At 37.5% G+C, this 20,465-nt stretch overlaps 1 protein-coding gene across 2 annotated transcripts; it reads left to right on the top strand.

Annotated features, from left to right (window-relative positions):
- The first annotated feature begins 400 nt into the window (after positions 1-400).
- On the top strand, positions 401-19,547 carry LOC122994413 (ETS domain-containing transcription factor ERF-like). 2 transcript variants are annotated; one of them, XM_044369103.1, is made up of 6 exons: positions 401-431; positions 13,464-13,521; positions 15,780-16,008; positions 16,389-16,539; positions 17,214-17,304; positions 18,906-19,547. In XM_044369103.1, the coding sequence occupies exons 1-6, from the start codon at positions 405-407 to the stop codon at positions 19,187-19,189; spliced, it is 840 nt and encodes a 279-aa protein (XP_044225038.1). In that variant the 5' UTR covers positions 401-404; the 3' UTR covers positions 19,190-19,547. The 2 variants fall into 2 exon arrangements, with proteins under 2 accessions (XP_044225038.1, XP_044225037.1); XM_044369102.1 differs by having other exon boundaries at positions 15,777-16,008.
- Positions 19,548-20,465: the final 918 nt, after the last annotated feature.

The following is a 20,465-nucleotide window of genomic DNA, read 5'->3' as shown; positions in this document are numbered from 1 at the left end:
TTTGAGCTCTTGTTTAAATTAAACAGTACCTGTTTAACCTGCAAGACCCATGGCAATGCATCTGAATTATGCAGGCTGATCAAATAGTTGTACATTATTCAACTGAGTTTAGTTTCTTTACCTTCTATCAGCCTCCCCCAGTAGTCAATAATTCTCTTTTTAACTGTGACACAGAGTGGGTATCTTCCCAGCTCCCCATAGACCATGTTATTGCAGGTTGTCATTTTAACTTTTACAGTGTACTTAAGAAATCTGAGGTAGTTTTTCCAATATATCTATTTTTTCAAACCCCCACACTTCACATGCATACAACATAACTGGTGTAACTAACTTGTCGGAAAGATCTAGTGTGATACCTACAGGTAAATCAAATTTTCCACTTTTACAGAGAGTACAAACATTGCATGGGAGGCTTGCTTCTGCAGCTCCAGGTAATCTTAAATGAACCATTATAATTCATAATGACACCGAGATATTTAAAGCAGTGGACAAGCTCTAAATTTTCTCCACTGCATACAACTTTAGTTTGATAAAATCAGCTTTTCTGCAACCAAAAACTGTGAATTTCCATTTCTCACAGAAATCACACATATGGTCTATTGCTTTCTGTAACCCTTCTGTTGTTGTAGACATGATAAATGTTTCATCCACGCACATCAGTTCTATAAGCTGGATATAAATACCTATCAGATCATTAAAATTAATAGGCTGATAGCCATTCTGTAGTAGATAGTCCTTTAAGTCTTTGATAAATAATGCAAACAACAAACATAGCGATACATTTTCCCCCTGTCTAACTCCTGCTAGGCTTACAAAAACTCAGATTTAATACCATTAACAAATACACATGATTTGATGTTTTTGTACATATTCATTAGGAATTTACCATTAATAAGCATTTATCTATTATTTAAATCATTTATCTATTACTTCTAGCTAACTATTTCAACTATTTATCTATTACCCTTAGCTAAATCATTTATCTATTACTCTATTTAAACCATAGTTATCCACTACTTCTAGCTAACTATTTCAATTGTTTATAGAATTACTCTTAACCATTTCAACCATTACTTTTAGCTATGTTTTGGCTATTCCATTGCTGTTAGCTAACTATTTCAACTGTTTATCCATTACTTTTAGCTAGCTAACTGTTAGCTGACTACTTCAACTTTTTATCCATTACTTTTAGCTAGCTAACTGTTAGCTAACTATTTCAACTGTTTATCCATTACCTTTAGCTCGCTAACTGTTAGCTGAGTATTTCAACCATTTATCTATTACTTTTAGCTAGAAATTTACTGTTATTTATTTACTGTTTACTTTTAACAGTTGCACCCATTACTTGTTATTTCAGCCATTTATCTATTACCTTTAACTTTTTCAACAATTTATTACTTCTAACTGTTAGCTGAGTATTTCAACCATTTATCTATTACTTTTAGCTAGAAATTTACTGTTAGTTATTTACTGTTTACTTTTAACAATTGCACCCATTACTTGTTATTTCAGCCATTTATCTATTACCTTTAACTTTTTCAACAATTTATTACTTCTAACTATTTGAACCATTTATCTATTACTTTTGTTTATTCATTAATTTTAACTAGCTATTTCAATTAGCTAAAAATTTCAACCATTTATCTATTACTTTTAGTTAACTAAGGATTGCGATCATACAAATTTGTAATCATATTTGTGTGTTTAATATCCTCTTTAGCACAGATATCTTGTAATCTGTCCATGTATACCTGTTAACTATAGTAACCCCTGATGGGCTACAAGTACCCTGATTTGGTGTTCACCGCCCTATTTGCACAGAGCCTTGACACAACCCCCATCTGTGAAGGTTTTCAGGTATATTCATTTATTTTTAAAATGGAAACTTCAACTGTCTAAGTTAGGAGATAATGGTGGTGCCTGAAACCTGTGATTAAAGTTGTCATCCACACTCTTAATTGGGATAATTCCCACTTACTGAAATGAGTGAAATAAAACCATCGCTCTTTTTTTGCTGAAGTTGAAGAGCTCCAATTTTAGAATCACTAATTTAAAGCTTTGTGCTTCTCTTTAAAAAGAAGCCAAATTAGTTTTTATCTTTCACACTTTCACTTTTGTTCTCACAAAATGCTGGAAAGAAGCTCGTCTTTTTCTCACACGACTTGGCCCCTGTCGGCCTCTTGAGTTTCATGCGGATATATTTTTTGCCTGGACACAAAGAGATGGAGGGATTAAGGACATTGAGAAACCTTTCAGAAACCACAGCTCCCCGGAGAGCCGCTTGAATCAGGGAGGCTGAGAGACCAGAGAGTGGAGGGGGGAAAAAAAGCAATGAGAAAGACAATTGGTCCCATAACCTTCTGGTTTTAAGTGAGCGAGCATTAGCCTGCTTTCATTCTGTAACACAACACACACATGCCTCTTTCTCACAAGGACACAACTTAATTATAACTTAAAGTGCCTCAGGTCCGTTCTATTGTCATCTTATTGACTTAATTTTTCATTCACGATATTACACTGCTTTATATCTCCTTCGGGAACGTTGCTGTCTCTGCTCTCCACTTTTGTTCTCTCTTTGCCATCTCGATAGTTTTCACTTGTGAGATATTTTCAGCTGATGTGGAACTCATAAGAGGAAATCTCATTTGGTGTAAATCTTTACCTTTTTATCTATGCTTTTCTTTAAACTGCATTTATCCTTGTCAGATCCTTTACTTAAGCACAAGTACCAATACCATAATGTAAAAACACTTTGTTACAGGTAAAAGTCCTGCATTTAAAACCCTACATAAGTAAAAGTACTCGTTTTGCAGAAAATCGGGCTGTGACTGATATGTTGAATAAATTTAACAAACTACATTATTCATACTGCTTTGTGAGGGTCACAAGATAAATCTTAGGGGTCGAAAGATGATAGATTGGGTAGGAAAGAAGAAAAAACAAAAGTTCTGCTACATAAATTTGCATTCATTTTTCAGAACTTTTTCTTTAATCTTTGTGTTTTTGTGAAATATTGGAGAGTTTTACCTCAAACTGTTATTTATTTGAAACCATGCCAGAGGAGACTTCTCTGGTGGAACTGCTAACAACTCATAGACATCTGAAACATGACAAGAAGACACAAATACGCTCTGATTTTTTTGTAAGGGTGCACAAGCCGAACATTTTTGGATCTACTGGTTTCATTTTTAACAATGTATTGTATTTTTTTAATGTAAGATTTTAATATGAAACATAACTAAAGCTGTCAAATAAATGTAGTGGAGTAAAAAGTACAATATTTCCTTCTGAAAATGTAGTGGAGTAGAAGTATCAAGTAGCATAAAAGGAAAATAGTCAAGTAAATTACCTTAAAATTACACTTAAGTACAGTAGTTAGTTAAATTCCACCACTGATCCTTGTACAACAACCGATGTAGGTACTGCAACTATTATCACAGACAAGGCTTTTTGCACATCATTTAATATACGTCACAGCAGTTGAGAAACCTTTTGCTCATTGCTATATGGCTGATTAGGATAATTATTTTTCTACCAGCATGACTGGAGTCTTTGAAAACGAAGCAATGAAACAAATCCAGTGTCTGAATAGTAACTGCTTTTGCATCATCCACAGCTTTCATTTTGGATGCTATATTACATTTTGAAGCCAAAATTCAGAGAGAATTTGGTATTAAGAGAAACTGCAGCCTAATAAACAGAATATGTGACGAGGTTAAATTAGAGCTGGCCCAAATTATATCATAATATTAGGAATATTTTTCAGAATTGTATGTATATCCTGCGGTGGAAAATATATTTCACTTAAGCAAAAAGAGCACATTGTAGAAATGCATTCAAAATTTAACTAAAACTTTAGTAAAAGTAAAGAAGTATTACACAGCACCAAAATATGCAGCAGTGTTATATTACCATATTTTGTATTGGTGTATCATATATTATATTATCAGTTTAGTATTGCTGATGTATTAATATTTAAGCAGCATTTTAATATTGTAGCTGCTTCAAGTGGTGCTAATTTTAACTACTTTATATACTGTTTTACAAAGTATTACTTTAAAAACTCATCATTGGTTTTATGTGTGTAAAATAACTGTAGATGTCAAATAAATGTGGTGGAGTTGAAGTGTAAAGTAGCATAAAATGGAAATACTCATGTAAAGTACAAGTACCTCAAAATTATACTTACTTGAGTCATTGCATTATTTCCATCATTGTAGTATATGACAATATGACAAATGTTGGCAAAACATACAATAATGATGTTCAATGCAAATACTTGTGTTCCAATGAAAAACAAAACAACGAAGCATTTCATTAGTTTTTAATTAGAATTTTCTCAGTTGGAGTCAATAATTTGGACAACAGAGTATTGTAAAACGATAACACAGTATGATTATACTATTCCACAGAAAGTCAATTTATAATACAATTCATTCTCCCAGCCCTGGGCTGAATACTATATAATTATGATTACATAACAGATTATTAGATAATTACTTGACGCTGCATTAAATAGATGTGTTTAGTTTCCAATATGTTTTTAGATCAGCAGTGATATACATATCCAACAGGGTGCAGCTCAAAGAAAGATGAATAGAATCTTTACAGGAAAACTATGTTCACATCTTTATTAGACATCAGGTAACTCCATTTGGACCCTCAGCGTATTTTATTCAGGTCTTCAGCTGTTTCAATGATGTTTAGTCCCATGATTACGTTGAAAGTAAGCTGATATGCTTCTAACAGTCCAATAATCTGCCTATACTGTGCCACAACGCACCTGAACTCCTCCTGTTTGTCCAAACATTATTCAAGCTCAAATTCTAGTAGAGATCTTTTTTCATTATCTGGAATTTTATTACAATAACACCCCTTCAGCTTCTCCTCAGTTTTTAACTATATTCATCCTTATGTCCTTGCACATTGGCTGCCGCCCAATTCTAACATTAATTTTAATATATAATAGCAGAAACCCAGATAGTTCAAGTGAATGGTTCTCTGTCTATGTCCCCTGTCAGAGTAATCATAAAGATAGGGGATGACTCTGTGATAGTCAAGCGATGAGGAACAGAGCAGAATTTGTCAGTTGGTGCGATCAGACCTTCCTACAAGTGGACATTTCTAAGACCAAAGAGATGCCCATCAGTCTACAGTCGTCTACTTTTCTTGCTCCAACTTCCATTAAAGAGGAGCCTGTGACTGCGGTCCAGCTTTACAAATATTCACTATTTGATTTTATTATCAAAAAGGCAAAAAACCAAGATTAGTCTTCTTAATTCTAGCAGAGATCTAAGAACTTTCAAACATACCGAATATATGCAGCCATAAAAATGATAGTCTCACTCAGAGGAATCATATACTGTCAATATGCAGATTATGATACTATCAGAGTGGAATAAGATGATTTTTAAAACTACTTAATGGGACTCTACAGATTTTTTATTGATGCCACCTGCACAATCTGTCATTTTCTTCCCTCTTCCATCTCTGCTTCCTTATATGTATAACTAAGCTCAACCCAGTCAAACTAAACGATTTTCAGCTGCTCCACAGACGCACACACTCTCCGCATGTGTCTCGTACACACTCGCAGAGCTCCTCTTGCACAGCGTCAGTGAATATTGCAACAGGAAAAAAAAAAGGCAGCGCCTTGCTAAAGCCTTGATCCCTCTTACTTCTAACAGGATTTGACCCATAAGACCTGGAGCATGACCCTCATCTGCTGCAATACCATCATCCTGTTTAACATACACTCTCACTATTGTCCTCCTGTCTCACACACACATCACATGCACACACACCTACACACACACATATTTAAGGTCCCAAACGTAGAATGGCACTCAAAACACACACACACACACATATGCACATTTTAGGGCCTGAAACCATCACCACTACCCTCCTTCCCATCCTCCCACATATATATATATACACACTCACACATGCACCCACTGTGCTGTGTGATGTAACACTGCTTAATTTTATGCATAACACACAACCTGATGGATCCAGTTCAATGTAAATTGCGCACAACCGCTCCTGGCGCCACAAAGAAAGAGGAGAGAAATAAGGAGATGACAAGAGTTGGAGGATGGAGACAGGAGGATGATGGAGAGCCGGTGTTTTGGCAGTGGTGGTGGTGGTGGTGAGGGGACGGGGGGTGGGGTGGGGGTGGGGGGTTAACACGCTGCAAGACGATGATATGATTGAGTGAGTGAGAAAGGGATGAAGGGGGAAAGAGAGAAGCAAGGAGGATGAGAGGATGCGGGGAGAAGAAGGAGAGGAGAGATTGAGCAGGCAGCTAAGCACCAGATTAAACTCTGTGGTCGTCAGCTGTAAAACAAACAGTCCTTTTAGCAGGGATCAAATCCCGACTTAACCCCCCCTCCTCCTCCTCCTCCTCCTCTCTCCTCATCTTCTATCCACACGCAAACACACACACACACACACACACACACACACACACACACAGTTCGTCACAGAGGAGATAATGCTGCTCGGTGAAGGCGAGGAGGGAAAAAAAAAAAAAAAAAAAGAGGATGACAATCTCGGTGGAAAGCAAATTCCCGTCCCGATTTTGTGTGCCGCTACCTAAATTGCCCCTCAGGGAATGTGAAGTCTTATTATATCCAGGCAGAATCCTTCATTATATTTGTTTTGTTTTTTCTTCCCCCCTTCACAGCTTCTGTTTGGTGATAGACTGGGCTAATATCTGGCACAGAAACACTGGAGAAGTAAATAAGGCAAAGGAGAGGGCTTTCTTCTTACATTTCTGCGTTACATCTTTACAGTACCGTTCCCCTGACGACGACGCTCGCCTCGATACCCATCCCGTTTGTTTAAATCTCTCTCTCCGCCATCTGCTTTCTGGATGCTGCCTGGGCGGCTCCATCAGTCCGAGGGCTCAATTACCAAACTGTCAGCTTTTATACTCACTGTGAGGCCTCTGCTTTGTTGTGTGTGTACATGTCTGAGTGAATCCACAGGCAGCAGTAGTGTCTTTCATCGTGGTTGTGTGTGTGTGTGTGTGTGTGTGTGTGTGTGTGTGTGTGTGTGTGCTCTTCTATTTCTATCTCATTTGAGGTTTGAGAGTGATGGTATTTTGTCCTCACTTGCAGCTCTCACTTCTTCAGATGGATGTTTTTGACAGTTGAAGCACCTGAAAACTGTTCACGAATCGATCTCCACTCATGGTCCACTTTTACTCGCTCGTTCTGGAGCTTTTGACTGTGTCATGCGATCCTCGTCAACACTAAATAACAAAGTGCATTTTGTTTGTTTGACCCACACACAAAAAATAATCTAAAAATGATAATTTGTGGCCTAAGTAGGGATACGTGCTGTAACTATCGCTTGACAAACAAACAAACAACAGTTTATCCATCTGCTCAACATTTAGCAGCTCTCCTCTGGTTACCTAGCAACCTCTCTCTATCTGTGAAATAACTGTACTCCCACTAAAACTACTACTTGGCATTTTTCCATCTCGGTTTTGGTTAATTAGTGAGCTTCAGACGTGTTAATAGGCATATTTTTGATCTTTGGACCGCTGCTTCCTGTCTTTACGCTAACCTAAGCTAAACTAACCATCCTCGCTCTAGCTTCATACCCAAACAAACGAACACAAGAGTGGTGTTGATCTTTTCATCTCAGCAAGAAGGTGAATATACTTAACTCAATGTTCAAATCTGTCTTAAAACAACAGTCAGGAGCCCAGATGAACATTGAAACAGGTTTAATCATTCCTCCTGTTCATACTGACCATTAGATGATCCCTTCATAATGCACTTATAATATAAGTGATGGGCGATGAAATCCACAGTCCTCCTAATGAACCTCCTGATAGTATTAGGATTCAGCCATCCAAATGAGTCAAATCAAGTAGATATCTTTCAATGTTAGTCCCTCTTTTTGTTACTATACTTCCACTGCAGCTTAACAGGGAAACACAAAGAGGGAATTTGATGCTAAAAAGACTGTAAATGTGTCAGATATCCACTTTATATGACTAACTCAGACTGCTGAAGCCTCATATAAGCTTCAGATAAACTTTTAAATGCATTTTTGCACATAAATGACTGTGTGGACACTAGATTTTGGCCCCCATCACTTACATTGAAAGCATATTTGAAGGGGATCTTTTAACAGCCAGTATGAACATGAAGAATGATTACAGCAAGGAAAACCTCCTTCAGTGTCCATATGGGCACCTGACTGTTGTTTTAAGACACACTTGAAAAATCGTGAACCTGTCCTCAAAGGGCCTTTAAGACTTTAGAGTTAATGTTAGAATTAAGGTTTTTATGAGTTAGTTTTATCTGACCATTCACCGAAGCTTGCTGTATTTTTTAAAATATTTGCAGCCTCATTTAACAGAATGAGTTGTGTAATCAATCTCAGTGAACATTAAATCAGATTTTTTTTTTCTCCTCAGAGTACTGTCGTTGTTACATCGCAAGATAGTTTGTCTACATTATGATACCTCCCTACGGTGACATAAATGACAAAAAATGAATGCACACCGACATTAACTCTGATGGATTATACAAGTAGTTAAGTAGTCAAATAAATTTCAAGCATCTGCTAATTGATTTTCACACCATATGGAAAATTTATGGCATTGACACACTGCAGCAAAATCATCACCAGTTATATAAAGTATCGTTGATGTGTAATAAATGGGCTGAACATGCAAAATCACATATTTGGCCTTTTAAGGTTATAGTTGATGCATCATTGCAACAAATGTCCTCACATGTATATATGTGCTTGTGTGTTTGTGTGTGTGTGTGTGTGTGTGTGTGTGTGTGTGTGTGTGTGTGTGTGTGTGTGTGTGTGTGTGTTTGGTTTCAGGCTTTTTGCATGTGACCCAGGGTCCCCAGGCTGCTAAAAGCACAACATTCAACTCAATTAGCGGCATGCATAATTGATAGCTGTCTGGGAGAGTATTTGTATTTACACTGGAATTAAAAGCCTCCGGTGTCAGCTATCGCATCTGAGGGACGATAAGTGTGTGTGCATGTGTGTGTGTGTGTGCACATGTGTGTGTGTGTGTGTGTGTGTGTGTGTGTGTGTGTGTGCGTGCGCATGCTAAGGTGGGATGTATAGGGATATATGTATAAGCCTAAATGGATTGCTACTCTGAGCTTCTCTTTCTGTCTCCTTTTCTGCTGCAGAGAAAACCAAATCACAGCTAATCCACCTACAAACACAGCAGCACATTACGCTGTTTGAGTTAAGCAGTCAAGAACTATCTTTTAACCCTTTTATCACTGAAATCACCTTGTAAAACTTAGATTACAATATTTCTGTTATTCTATGACATAGATATCTTACTTTGAGAGATATAGACAGGAGACTCTACAAAGCAATTTAGCAAAAATAAGCCAAAGTCCTCAAGTGTTAAAGTAATAGTTTGACATTTTGGGAAAAATGCTCACTGAGGTTGCCAGGCAACCAGCTGAGACTCCAGGAAGCTAAGGGTGATTTATGGCAGGTCACTCGACACTTTTGATAAGTGTCGCTCAAAAGTCTCCATGGTAACCAGATGCTATCCTCCAGCCAGCTTATTTAGTTACATTATATCATCCTGACAGAGACTAATTACACAAGGATGCTACAAGCTATCTAAAGTTACAGACCAAAATATTAATGACGAAGTTCAGTGAAAAGTACAATTTCCATGGCAACGTTAGTAACACTACCCAATCACATTGTGCGACCATAGAGTGACACTTATCAAAAGTGTTGAACGACCTGCCATAAATTAGCCTTTACTGCTTACTTTTGTTTTTAATATGGATTAAACAAAGAAGATCAAACGTGTTCAGTAATGAGTTTTATAGGTGTTGTTAGGTGGATGGAGCTTGGCTAGCTGTTTCCAACTGTTTCCAGTCTTTATGCTAAGCTAAGCTAACCAGCCGCTGGTGAGTGGTACGGTGGTCACGGCAAGAAAGCAAATAAATGTTTTTCCCAAAATGTGAAACAATTTCTGTAAATGTTGTCTGAACATAAGCAGCAGCAGTACAATAACTTAAAGTTTAAATAAAATTGTCTAAAACTGGAGAGAAAAAAAAAGTGTTTAATTTAAACCAGGAACCTTCAAATCAGAGTCAGGATCAGAACATACAAGGAATTTGACTCCAATTAACTTTTATACCAGGCCTGTTTCTGATTAATGTGTTTTCAAATTTTAATTTTCTTCTTAAAAAACAGAAGGAATTATTCTGGTTTTATGTCTTCATGTAAAAAAAAAAGACATATTATTAGTTCCAGTGTCAGCAACTAAAATGTACATATACTTTTTAAAAAGTTATTTAGATTTAGTTACTCATATGTATACTTTTAAATCCATTTTGTCTCATCTAACATATAATTTTCTTTAAGAATCTTGCACCTTTTATGGATACGTGGAAAAATTAACTACTTTTATATGTAACATTGCAGTATTCTGAGTTGAAAAAAACATTTAAATGCCCATTTTGAGCTTCCATACCCAAAATTATAAAGAGAAGCATTTTCTCTTCCACGGTTGTTAATTTAAACGACCATCAATAGTAGAAAAACTAATGACAGAATTTGAGCATAATGGGGCTTTTAAACCATTTTTAGTACTTCTAGTGTCGTAGGCTGTAGGAATTTCACTTGAGTGAGACAAGTACTTGAGACTCAAGTACTTATGGGACCGCTAGCAGGACGTGTGCTCGAGCAAAATGTGTCACCGCTCGCTCCACCTCTAACAGCCTCCTGAGCCTGCGTGGTTGAGTATTGAACAGCCTGTTGACCTTGGCCAAAGTCACTCCCCGTCAAGTGAAAAAGCGTATTGAGTTCATCACCTATTTGATTCAGAGGAGGAGAAAACCTCCAGTCACCTTCACTCAGCTCAATCATATCTTCCCTTTTGGCTCACTCTAATACGCTTCTATCCTGACGTGGAGGAAAAATACCCTCACCTATTTCCTTCTATCTTATTACTTTTTTTCTCTCTCTCTCTCTCTTTTGCTTGTGCTTTTTTCTTCCATGATGCCTCTTTCTTTTCAGACCTGACCCCAACTCTCTCTCTGCTTGTAATGATGGTGATCTAAGCTTAATTTACTGCCCCTATTCACTCCCGGTAATCGCAGTGGTTGACCTACACTCATTTCTGCTTGCATGTACAAACAACTCCTAACGCATCCCAAGTAGGGCTGCAAATACGGATCATTTTAACTCTCAGTTAATCTCAGTTAGTTTCTAGTTGTTTACTCTATAAAATGTCAGGAAAAAGTGTGAAAGGTCCTTCACAAGTCCCCAGAGACAAAGGTTACATTTATAAATTGCAAGGATTTATTCAATTTGCAATGATATACAACAAACTGTCACATTTAAGGCAGATTTTTGCTTGATTAACGACTAATGAATCATAAATCTAGAGCTAAAACAACTAGATGATTATTGATTTAGTCGACTGACAGAAGATTAAACAGCTATATTCTTGGATTTCAGTGCTTCAAATGTGATTATTTGCTATTTTTCTTTTCAACATATGGTTGTAAACTGAGCTCTTTTCATTTTGGACTGATGAAACAGGGAATTTGAAGGGCATTTCTCACAATTTTCTGACATTTTAAACAGAAAACAACTGATTGATTAATGAATTTATCAAAATTGTTGTGGATTAATTGACTAATTGTTAAAAAAAACTACTTCCAAGGAAAGTATTTCTTTTTTGTCTGCTTGTTTTTTCTTGATGCTTTGAGATTTGTCATTTTTAAGGAGCTGAGATACTTTTAAAATCCTACTTGTTTTAACGTCTTTGAGTATTTCAAGGTGATCGGCATTAGATGGTTTAGTTTTGACCTAGTCTACCTAATTCTGGGATGGGGGAGAGAGGGAGGGATGTTGTAGAGGGGAGAGAGGGGATGGGTGTGTGCAGTGTAATGTGTGTGCGTGTGTGTGTATGTGTGTGTGTGTGTGAGGGGGGGGGGGGTGTTGTGATGAGATAGAGGGTTTAAGATTCGGTCCATCCATCCTTCAGTCCTCCCAGACTTGAAGTCTGCCGGCAGACAAACTAATCATTGTTATTCATCCAACAAAACTCTGCTGCTCGCCTTTTCCTCTCCGGCTCCAATCAAGGTAACAAGAGCAATTGAATTACTACACTAACATACGAGTCTTTCATTCGCATTAGTGATGGAGAATTTGTATAAGTGATTAGTTCAATTAGATCTGTAAGTTGTCTTCTTTTAGAAATTCCCTCTCTGTTGACCTTTTGTGCTTGAGGCGTGATGATTTGAACTTATTATTATTTGATTGTAGTATTCAGTGTCATGTTCATTTTCTGGCTATCATCAGATTGATGGTGCATTTAGATTTGCATGTTGCACTTCAGACACTTAAAAGCTGATTTTCTTACCCAGTAGAACAAGCTTTAATTGGTGGTTAACCAACAAAATAACCAATAAAGAGGATGAAATAGAAAAATGTCAGAGCCAAAATAACAGAGGGAAGCAATCTAGCAATTATATTATATTGTATCTTTATTTTATTTTCTCATAATTGTTTTCTGTTTATGTCCTCAGCAATCAGATCATTTTGGAGCTTGTTTTAGTCCAAATGCCCCCCCCCCCCCCCCCCCACCCCCCCCCCCCCACCCCACCCCCACCCCTCCCAAAAGTAAAAATGTCTTTGGCTCAGCTCTCTTTAGTTTCCTGATAATGTCCCTGTGACCCTGCAATGATCATGTGCGAGTGCCAGTGAGGAAATAAAATAAGAGCTAAGGGAAGACATCGTTTTTTTGTTGCTCCAAGATAAGAGGATATTACAGCTTGTGGAAGAGGGCTTATAGGAGAGGAGACATCATTCAGCGGGGGAAAAAGGTTATGTGAAGTACTTCTTGGAGAGATGAGTTTTCAGCCTTCCAGGGAAGATGGTGGGCGTCTGTGCCGCTCCGAATCACCTGGGAAGGTCGTTGCAGCTGTGGGTGGATGATATGTGTGTTTATAGAATGAAATTATAGGAAAATACTAAACACTCCCTGCAGGGCAAATGATGCTTTCACACAGTTACGGTATCATAAAAGAGCCTGATATGCTACTACTAATTACAAATATTGAATTAGTATGTAATTTTGAGCATATGATGACCTGACAAAGACTTATCAACCATATATTTAGTTACAACTATACTGATATTGATGCAAAACACAGTGTTTTTTTGTTCTGGATACAAATAAAGTGTCATTAAATTAATCTGTGGGAAGATTATTTAACTGTATAAGTGATATTGAGAGCAGGAGCTGTTGTAATCAGTTACATCTGAGCTATGTTGTGATGGCTAATTTAACGCCACATGACAGCTAATTAATATTTATCTCAAGTAGGGTTTTTGTGGCCCCCTTAAATATCAGTGTGATGATGATCACAGTAATGAAGATACTGAACAGTTTTATCTGTTTTTATTTTGCGGTGTGTTATCAGATGCAGTGCAGCTGTAGCTCTTCAGTCGGACACCTTTCATTACCTTACTGGAGTAGAAGTAAGTGTGTGTATGTGTATGAGAATTCATCTACTGTATTTGTTGTGTGTGTGTGGGTTGTCATTCGTGTGGGAAATCCTGCATGTTTATGTAACGAATTCTATGTATTCATTTGCCCTTTGCAGAGTGAATCTGCATGTGCAGCGACGTGATAAAAATAGATAAAAATAATGAAAAATAAACAGTTAAGACCCCAAAACAAATGTAGATTCCCTCTTGACTAGTCAGCCATTATTCCTGTATGTTGCCCTATTTTGACCTGTGATTTTAGTGCTCCTGTTGGCACAATCAAGTCAGTTTTATTTGCTTAATTCTACTTAAATCGAAGGAGTGGTGTCCAGGTTGTACGGAGGACCAGAGATGACAAGTTTTGTGTATTTCTCATGATCACAAAATAAAATTGTTTTATTAATTATTATGTTGTTGTGCCAAGAAAACTGTATAAATGTCATGCTGTCTTGATATAACATTATATATATATATATATATATATATATATATATATATATATATATATATATATATATATATATATATATATATATATATATATATATATATATATATACTATTTACTCATGCAGAACATTTTTCTATGGGGTACACGTTAATCACTGTGGAGCTAATCACTGTTGCAAAGCATCGCGTATCATCACACACTGAATTTCTAGAAATCATTCTCTGTTTAGACATGAGATTGAATATGTTTATCCTGAATTTCAGGTTTGTTTGATGAGCAAACACAAAAATGAAGGATGCAAAGCAAATTCTACAGTATAATTGTTTTTTAATCTCATGTCTAAGTGAAGAATAATTTCTAGACACAATGCACAGAGACAAACTTGATCCACTGTAACATACTGTGTAATCGTTTTGTGGTCTCAATTTAATAAGCTAAGCTTCATTAAGCTTGAAATTGTTTTCTTATAATCAAGGATTGAAAACAAAGCTTTTTATCTTGAGAGAATTATTTCGTGATCAAGAAAACAAACATGAGAAATTATCACTCATACTGCATCCCGTCCAGCTCATAATAATGTTTTGCATGACATGTCTTGTTGAACAAACTATGTATTACTGTAGCGACTCCTCCAATAAAAAAAAAAACATTAAAATTTTGGGAAGACAGTGGTCAAAATCTGAAAAATAGTCACATACTACAAATAGTTGTACAACCCAATTTAATATTGTATGAGGAATACTAATATTGCAACAGAGGAATACAAATACTGCAACAAATTATGCAGTATCTGCTCTCAGGGCAATGTGTCTGTAGTTAAGAAATGCAATTACGTTACTGTGAGATAGAAGAATTTCCCCAACGATTTGTCAAAATCCAAACACTTTCCAAAATATTGTATGATGTCAAATGAACCAACAAACCATGTAACAAGTGCACAAACAGAAGACTTAATATTTGTTGCATGTTGTTTCCCTCTCTCCCTTCTCATTTCCTATTGACTCAAGGATAAAATTCCCCAAAAGTACTTGCCAAAACTGCCACAAATCACAGAGATACATAATTACCCAAAGCATCATTAAACTTCAATGTGCGGTTCCACTGACAAAGCATACACACAAATAAATGAATAAATAGACTTAAACCTGATATAGTCTGATTGTTTTGGCTACTTTTGGTGGTGGTAACAAGCTGTGAACATGATATATCATCACCTTTTAATCTTATATGTTGAACTTGTTAGCAAACAGTTGCTTGCATTTCCACATCCAGGAGTTACAGAGCAACATTATTATCATTCATTTGGAGTCGTGTTTCTGTCCACCTGATGAATGTAAGTCCAATATTCTCTCTCTTTTATCTCTGTTTTTACTCTCTACCAACTCCTGAGGGAAATATCTGGCTGTTGAGCTGCTAAACGCTCCAATATGTTCACCAGCTTGTTGCGGAGCTGTGTCTGTTTGCTGTTTGGTGCTGAGCAGATCGTGTACAGTGGGTTTTTCATTCTTTTTACTTGAAAACAGCTGCCTGCTGCAACCAAAAACGACACTATGAGAGCACTGAGAGTGAACCAAAACAGTAAAGTTGCAGCCGGACAGATAAACAATGATCTGAAACTCGCTATGAAGCTTTGTAAAGCCACGGTGAGCTGCAGAGTTGCTGATAATTCTCTGTAGTTTCATCAATACGGGTCACGCCTCTCACCTTAGACATCGTCATTTGATACATTGTTAATATAAAAATTATAATATTTCATTCATTTTCACTAAACTTCCTCTTCCTCTCATCTCTCCAGCAGTGCTGTTCCCTGACTGGGCCTATAAGCCGGCCTGGTCTCCGGGTTCCAGACAGGTCCAGCTGTGGCACTTCCTGCTGGAGCTGCTGGGGCGCGGCGAGGGCGGGGCCATCGGTTGGGGAGGGGAGTGGGGCGAGTTTGTCATCCGGGACCCTGAGAGGCTCGCCAGGTTGTGGGGGGAGAGGAAGGGTAAACCGCACATGAACTACGACAAGCTCAGCCGGGCGCTCAGGTAATGCAAAATGCACGAGTGAAGCCGACATATTCAGACCTGCACACATAGACACCTACTGGCTGCAGCTCTGTTAAGTGTGAACAAACCCTCCCTCTCTGTGCTGCTTCTCCCTCAGGCTGATGCTGTAAATAAAATGTACTCCTCACCAACATATGTTGTCAAATTAAATTTTTAACATTTAAAATGCCCACAGATGCAACAGATGCCATTTGGGAGGCATTTTTATCTAAAGTGCCCTACAGGAGAATGAGTGCATACCATACACACACACATACACACACACACATACACACTTACAGCTCGACATAAACACATACATCCAGTGCAAACAGACACAGTGGGAGTGTAGTTTGACACAGAAAACATTTTATTTCCAGATACTACTACAACAAACGCATCCTGCACAAGACCAAAGGGAAAAGATTCACCTACAAGTTCAACTTCAGCAAAATCATCCTGGTCAACTATCCAGGATACCCACCATCACCACCAGCACCACCAGTACCACCAGCACCACCCAACCATCAGGTCATCACCACGTCTTTACATCTCATGTCACAACTTATAGGACTTCACTGTTTACTGGGAAATTGCTTTATCATGTTTTTAATCACATAAACTGTAATTTGGCCAATTTCCAAAAACACAATTAGAGTCCTTTAAGAAGAGAAAAACATAATTACCTTAACTGTACTATGTAACATTTTAAAAATGGTCTGACTCATGTAGAGCCAATTACTGGCTGACTTGAATAAAAATCATTACTTAAACGTTATCATTTAATATAGAGGGTTAAAGTTTAGCACATTCACAGCCAAACTAAGGGCTTAGGTTACTTACGTTCCTTTAGAAAGCACCATAATTTAATGATATGACTCATATTTTGTAGGAGTTGGGATTAAGGTTTTGCAAAAGGGAAATCCCTATTTGGAATGAAACTCTTAATAAGATTCAGTATGTTATCATAAAGCTAATATATTTCAATTTAAATTGAGACCACCAGTGTACAAAATATCAAGAATACCTTGCTGGTACTGAGTCTGTCTTAATCATCCCATGATCCTTATAACTACTACTTCCTGTCATCTTCCTGTATCAGTGCTCTTAATGTTTTGTGCACACATCGTCTCAAAAAAAAAAGTACATGTTTCCATTTCAATCATCCTCCAATCTCATCCTCCATCCGTCCATCCATCCTCCAGCTGGTCCAGAGCAGCCCTCTTCCCTTCCCTCTCCTCCCCGCTGAGAGTGGCCTTCCTCTGTGTGGAGGAGCAGGGTCAGTGATGGACAGAGGTAAGGACACACACTCAGGAGTGATTTCCCCCATACAGCGACATGTAAATAGTCTCTCAGTCAGCAGTCGCAATGAGATTTTTGCTGCATTCATGTCAGTGTCAACATCCCCCAAAAAAACACCTATTTTAGGAGATACACCTCTAAGTTATGTGTCCAATAAAAGCACTAATTGTAGTAAGACTACTCTTTGCTGTGAAAATATCGGGGAAACGCTGAGTGAGAGCCAATCACTTCTCCATTTTCCTCATATTCATTCAGTTTGACATCATCACATAACCCTCACTTATATGCATGGATGTCACATATTTCCAAAGTTCCTTTTAGTTCAAGTCAAGTCACAAGAAAGCTGCCTCGTTTCTTTAACTCCTTGTATTTCAAGGTGAAGCAGGATCTTGGTGATGGGGAATAATGCAAAGATACAGTTCGATCTTGACCTTGAAGGCAAATTTGGGGTTTTCTTAAAACTGTGAAAAGGGTTTTTTTTTTTAGATTTAACAGCAAACAGCTACTCTGCACCTTGAAATCTGTAATACTGCAAGTTTACAAGTCAGAACTGATTACATTATTAGTTGGAACCCCAATCATCTGAATGCTATAATTATGCCGTTTTAATGAAATGAGAGTAATAGATATTTAATCCATGATATAATGTCAAATGTGTCTTAAAACAACAGTCAGGCGCCCAAATGAACACTGAAACTGTTTTTTCTTGCTGTGATGATTCCTCCTGTTCATACCTGCCATTAGAAGATCCCGTCATAATGTGCTTACTAATGTAAGTGATGGGGGCAAAATCCACAGTCTTCAAAAAGTGTATTTAAAAGTCTATCTGAAGCTAATACGAAGTGTCAGCCGTCTGAGTTAGTCAAATAAAGAGGATATCTTACACAGTTACAGTCTTTTTTTAGCATAAAATTCCCTCTTTGTGTCTTGATGGACAGTTTTTTCCCGCTCAGCCGCAGCTGACGGATTGTAACAAAAAGAGGGAATTTGGCACTAAACAGACTTTAACCACAGCCGAAGCTTCATATTAGCTTTAAATAAACTTTTAAATATGTTTTTGCATGGAAGGAGGACTGTGTGCATTATGAAGGGATCTTTTAATAGTCAGTATGAACAGGAGGAATGATTACAGCAAGAATAAAAACATGTGTCAATGTTCATTTAGGCACCTAACTGTTGTTTTAGGACAGACTTGAAAAAACTGTGAATGTGTCCTTTAATTAAAAAAAAATCCACTTACTAGTATTTTCCTTCCTCAGAAGAGTTTGTTAAATTGTCAAGAAAATATCTTTGTTGTTCCAAGATCAAGAATGTACTTTCACACTTGATAATTCTTTTCTTCTCTTTTTATGTTATCACTTTTGTCATAATAATATCAAATATGTGAAATGCAGCATCAGCTAACAAGGTGATTTGATATGAGGTCAATCAATCTTTCAGGTTCATTCTGGAAAATTGTTTTGTTATATTAATGTATGAATATTGATAAATGAATATATATCCGAGCTCCTGTTGTCTATTCCCGTCTCAGATGGCGTAATGAAACATCATGAAGAAGTTCCTTTGTACTTGACGTGACTCTCATTCTGTTTCAGCGGTCCAGCCTGTGCCTCACCCCCTCTTGCTTCCGTGCTGCCTCCCTAAGCCGATCCCAACGCCGCGGCTCCTCCAGGGCCCCTTCCCCTTCATCTCCTCCCCTGCACGTCCAGGGGCCAGCCTGAGGGAGCTGGAGTCCGGCCTCCCGCCTCTCGCCTCGGCCCTCCACGTCGCCTGGCCGCACAAAAGCCCCACAGAGTGGGATCTGAACCACATCAGTCGAAGCCTGTTTGGTGGAGTGAAGCAGACTGAAAGAGAGAGAGGAGAGGAGAGAGGGGAATGATGAACACATGGTGAAGAGAGAGTGAAGAATAGGAACAAACCACAACAGATGGACTGTTTTCCCTCCACAAATCCCTCAAACATTCACTCTCTTTGTGTTTTTTTTTTTTTAGCTCATTGTACAATAGTTTATTATTCCTCGCCTGTGATTCAAAATACACAGACTTCGTATTTATTGAGTCGGACCATGTTATGTTTTACTTTTGGATAGAAGTACTGAGAAATCTGCTTTTCTTATGTCAGCTCTTTATGCCACAGTAGGGGAATTGCACTTGTAAACAATTAACAACATGGCACTTGTGTTTGGGTGAATAAAGCAGTGCACTCAAGTTGTATTATTCAGCTGTTTGTCATGCATTCTTCCCGCCTACTTCAGCCTTCATGAAAATAACAAGAGCCGCATAAATGATGCATTCAAACAGACACTGTGAAATTTTCATGAAAGGAGCCTTCATGTCTTCTTAGCAGCATCAGGACCAGCCGCTGCCATTTGCAGCTACCACTCCGATGCAGCAGGTGGCGGTAGCGAGTTTGACGTCCTACAAAGCTTTTAGAGTTTTTCCCGGGAGAAAGTCTGAGCTGAGATGTGAAAAAAGTAGAGAGATGCCACTCTGTCAATTTTTTTCGGGTACCATCATCCTACATATGCTACCAGTTTACTTAAATTAAAACATATAACACTATATATTTTCAAATAAACCTTGTAATGTCTTATCACATTATCTATATGTTTTTCTTAACTTACCTCAGACTTACTGTTTGCTTATTAACCATTTTTGTGATTTTAATGCTATTTAATTGTCATATAGATACATGTAATGTCACTGTTATTTGTCAGTATTACCGAAATAGAAACAGAAATAACTTACAGTTGCTCTTTTTACATAGGTGAAAAAAACTGTTGTGTGGTATTTAACACTGTTTTTCATCATTAACATGTTAACTGTTGCCCTTTTTCATCATACAAAGTCAATCAATCAACAGTAGATGTAAAGGATGGGTTCACAGTTTTTTAAGTCTGTCTTAAAACAATAGTCAGGTGCACAAATGAACACTGAAATAGATTTTTCTTACTATAATCATTCCTCTTGTTCATACTGGTCATTAGAAGATCTCTTCATAATGCACTTATAATGTAAGTGATGGGGGCCAAACATGTATTTAAAAGTTTATCTGAAAATAATGTGTAGCATCATCATCTTAATACAGACTTGAAATATTGTGAACCTATCCTTTACCTACAAACCTTTAACAATCTCCCAGGACAGCACGTGTGT

The sequence above is a fragment of the Thunnus albacares genome, chromosome 12, assembly GCF_914725855.1.
Source record: "Thunnus albacares chromosome 12, fThuAlb1.1, whole genome shotgun sequence".
NCBI lineage: Eukaryota > Metazoa > Chordata > Actinopteri > Scombriformes > Scombridae > Thunnus > Thunnus albacares.
This window is presented reverse-complemented; position numbering and strand designations above follow the sequence as displayed.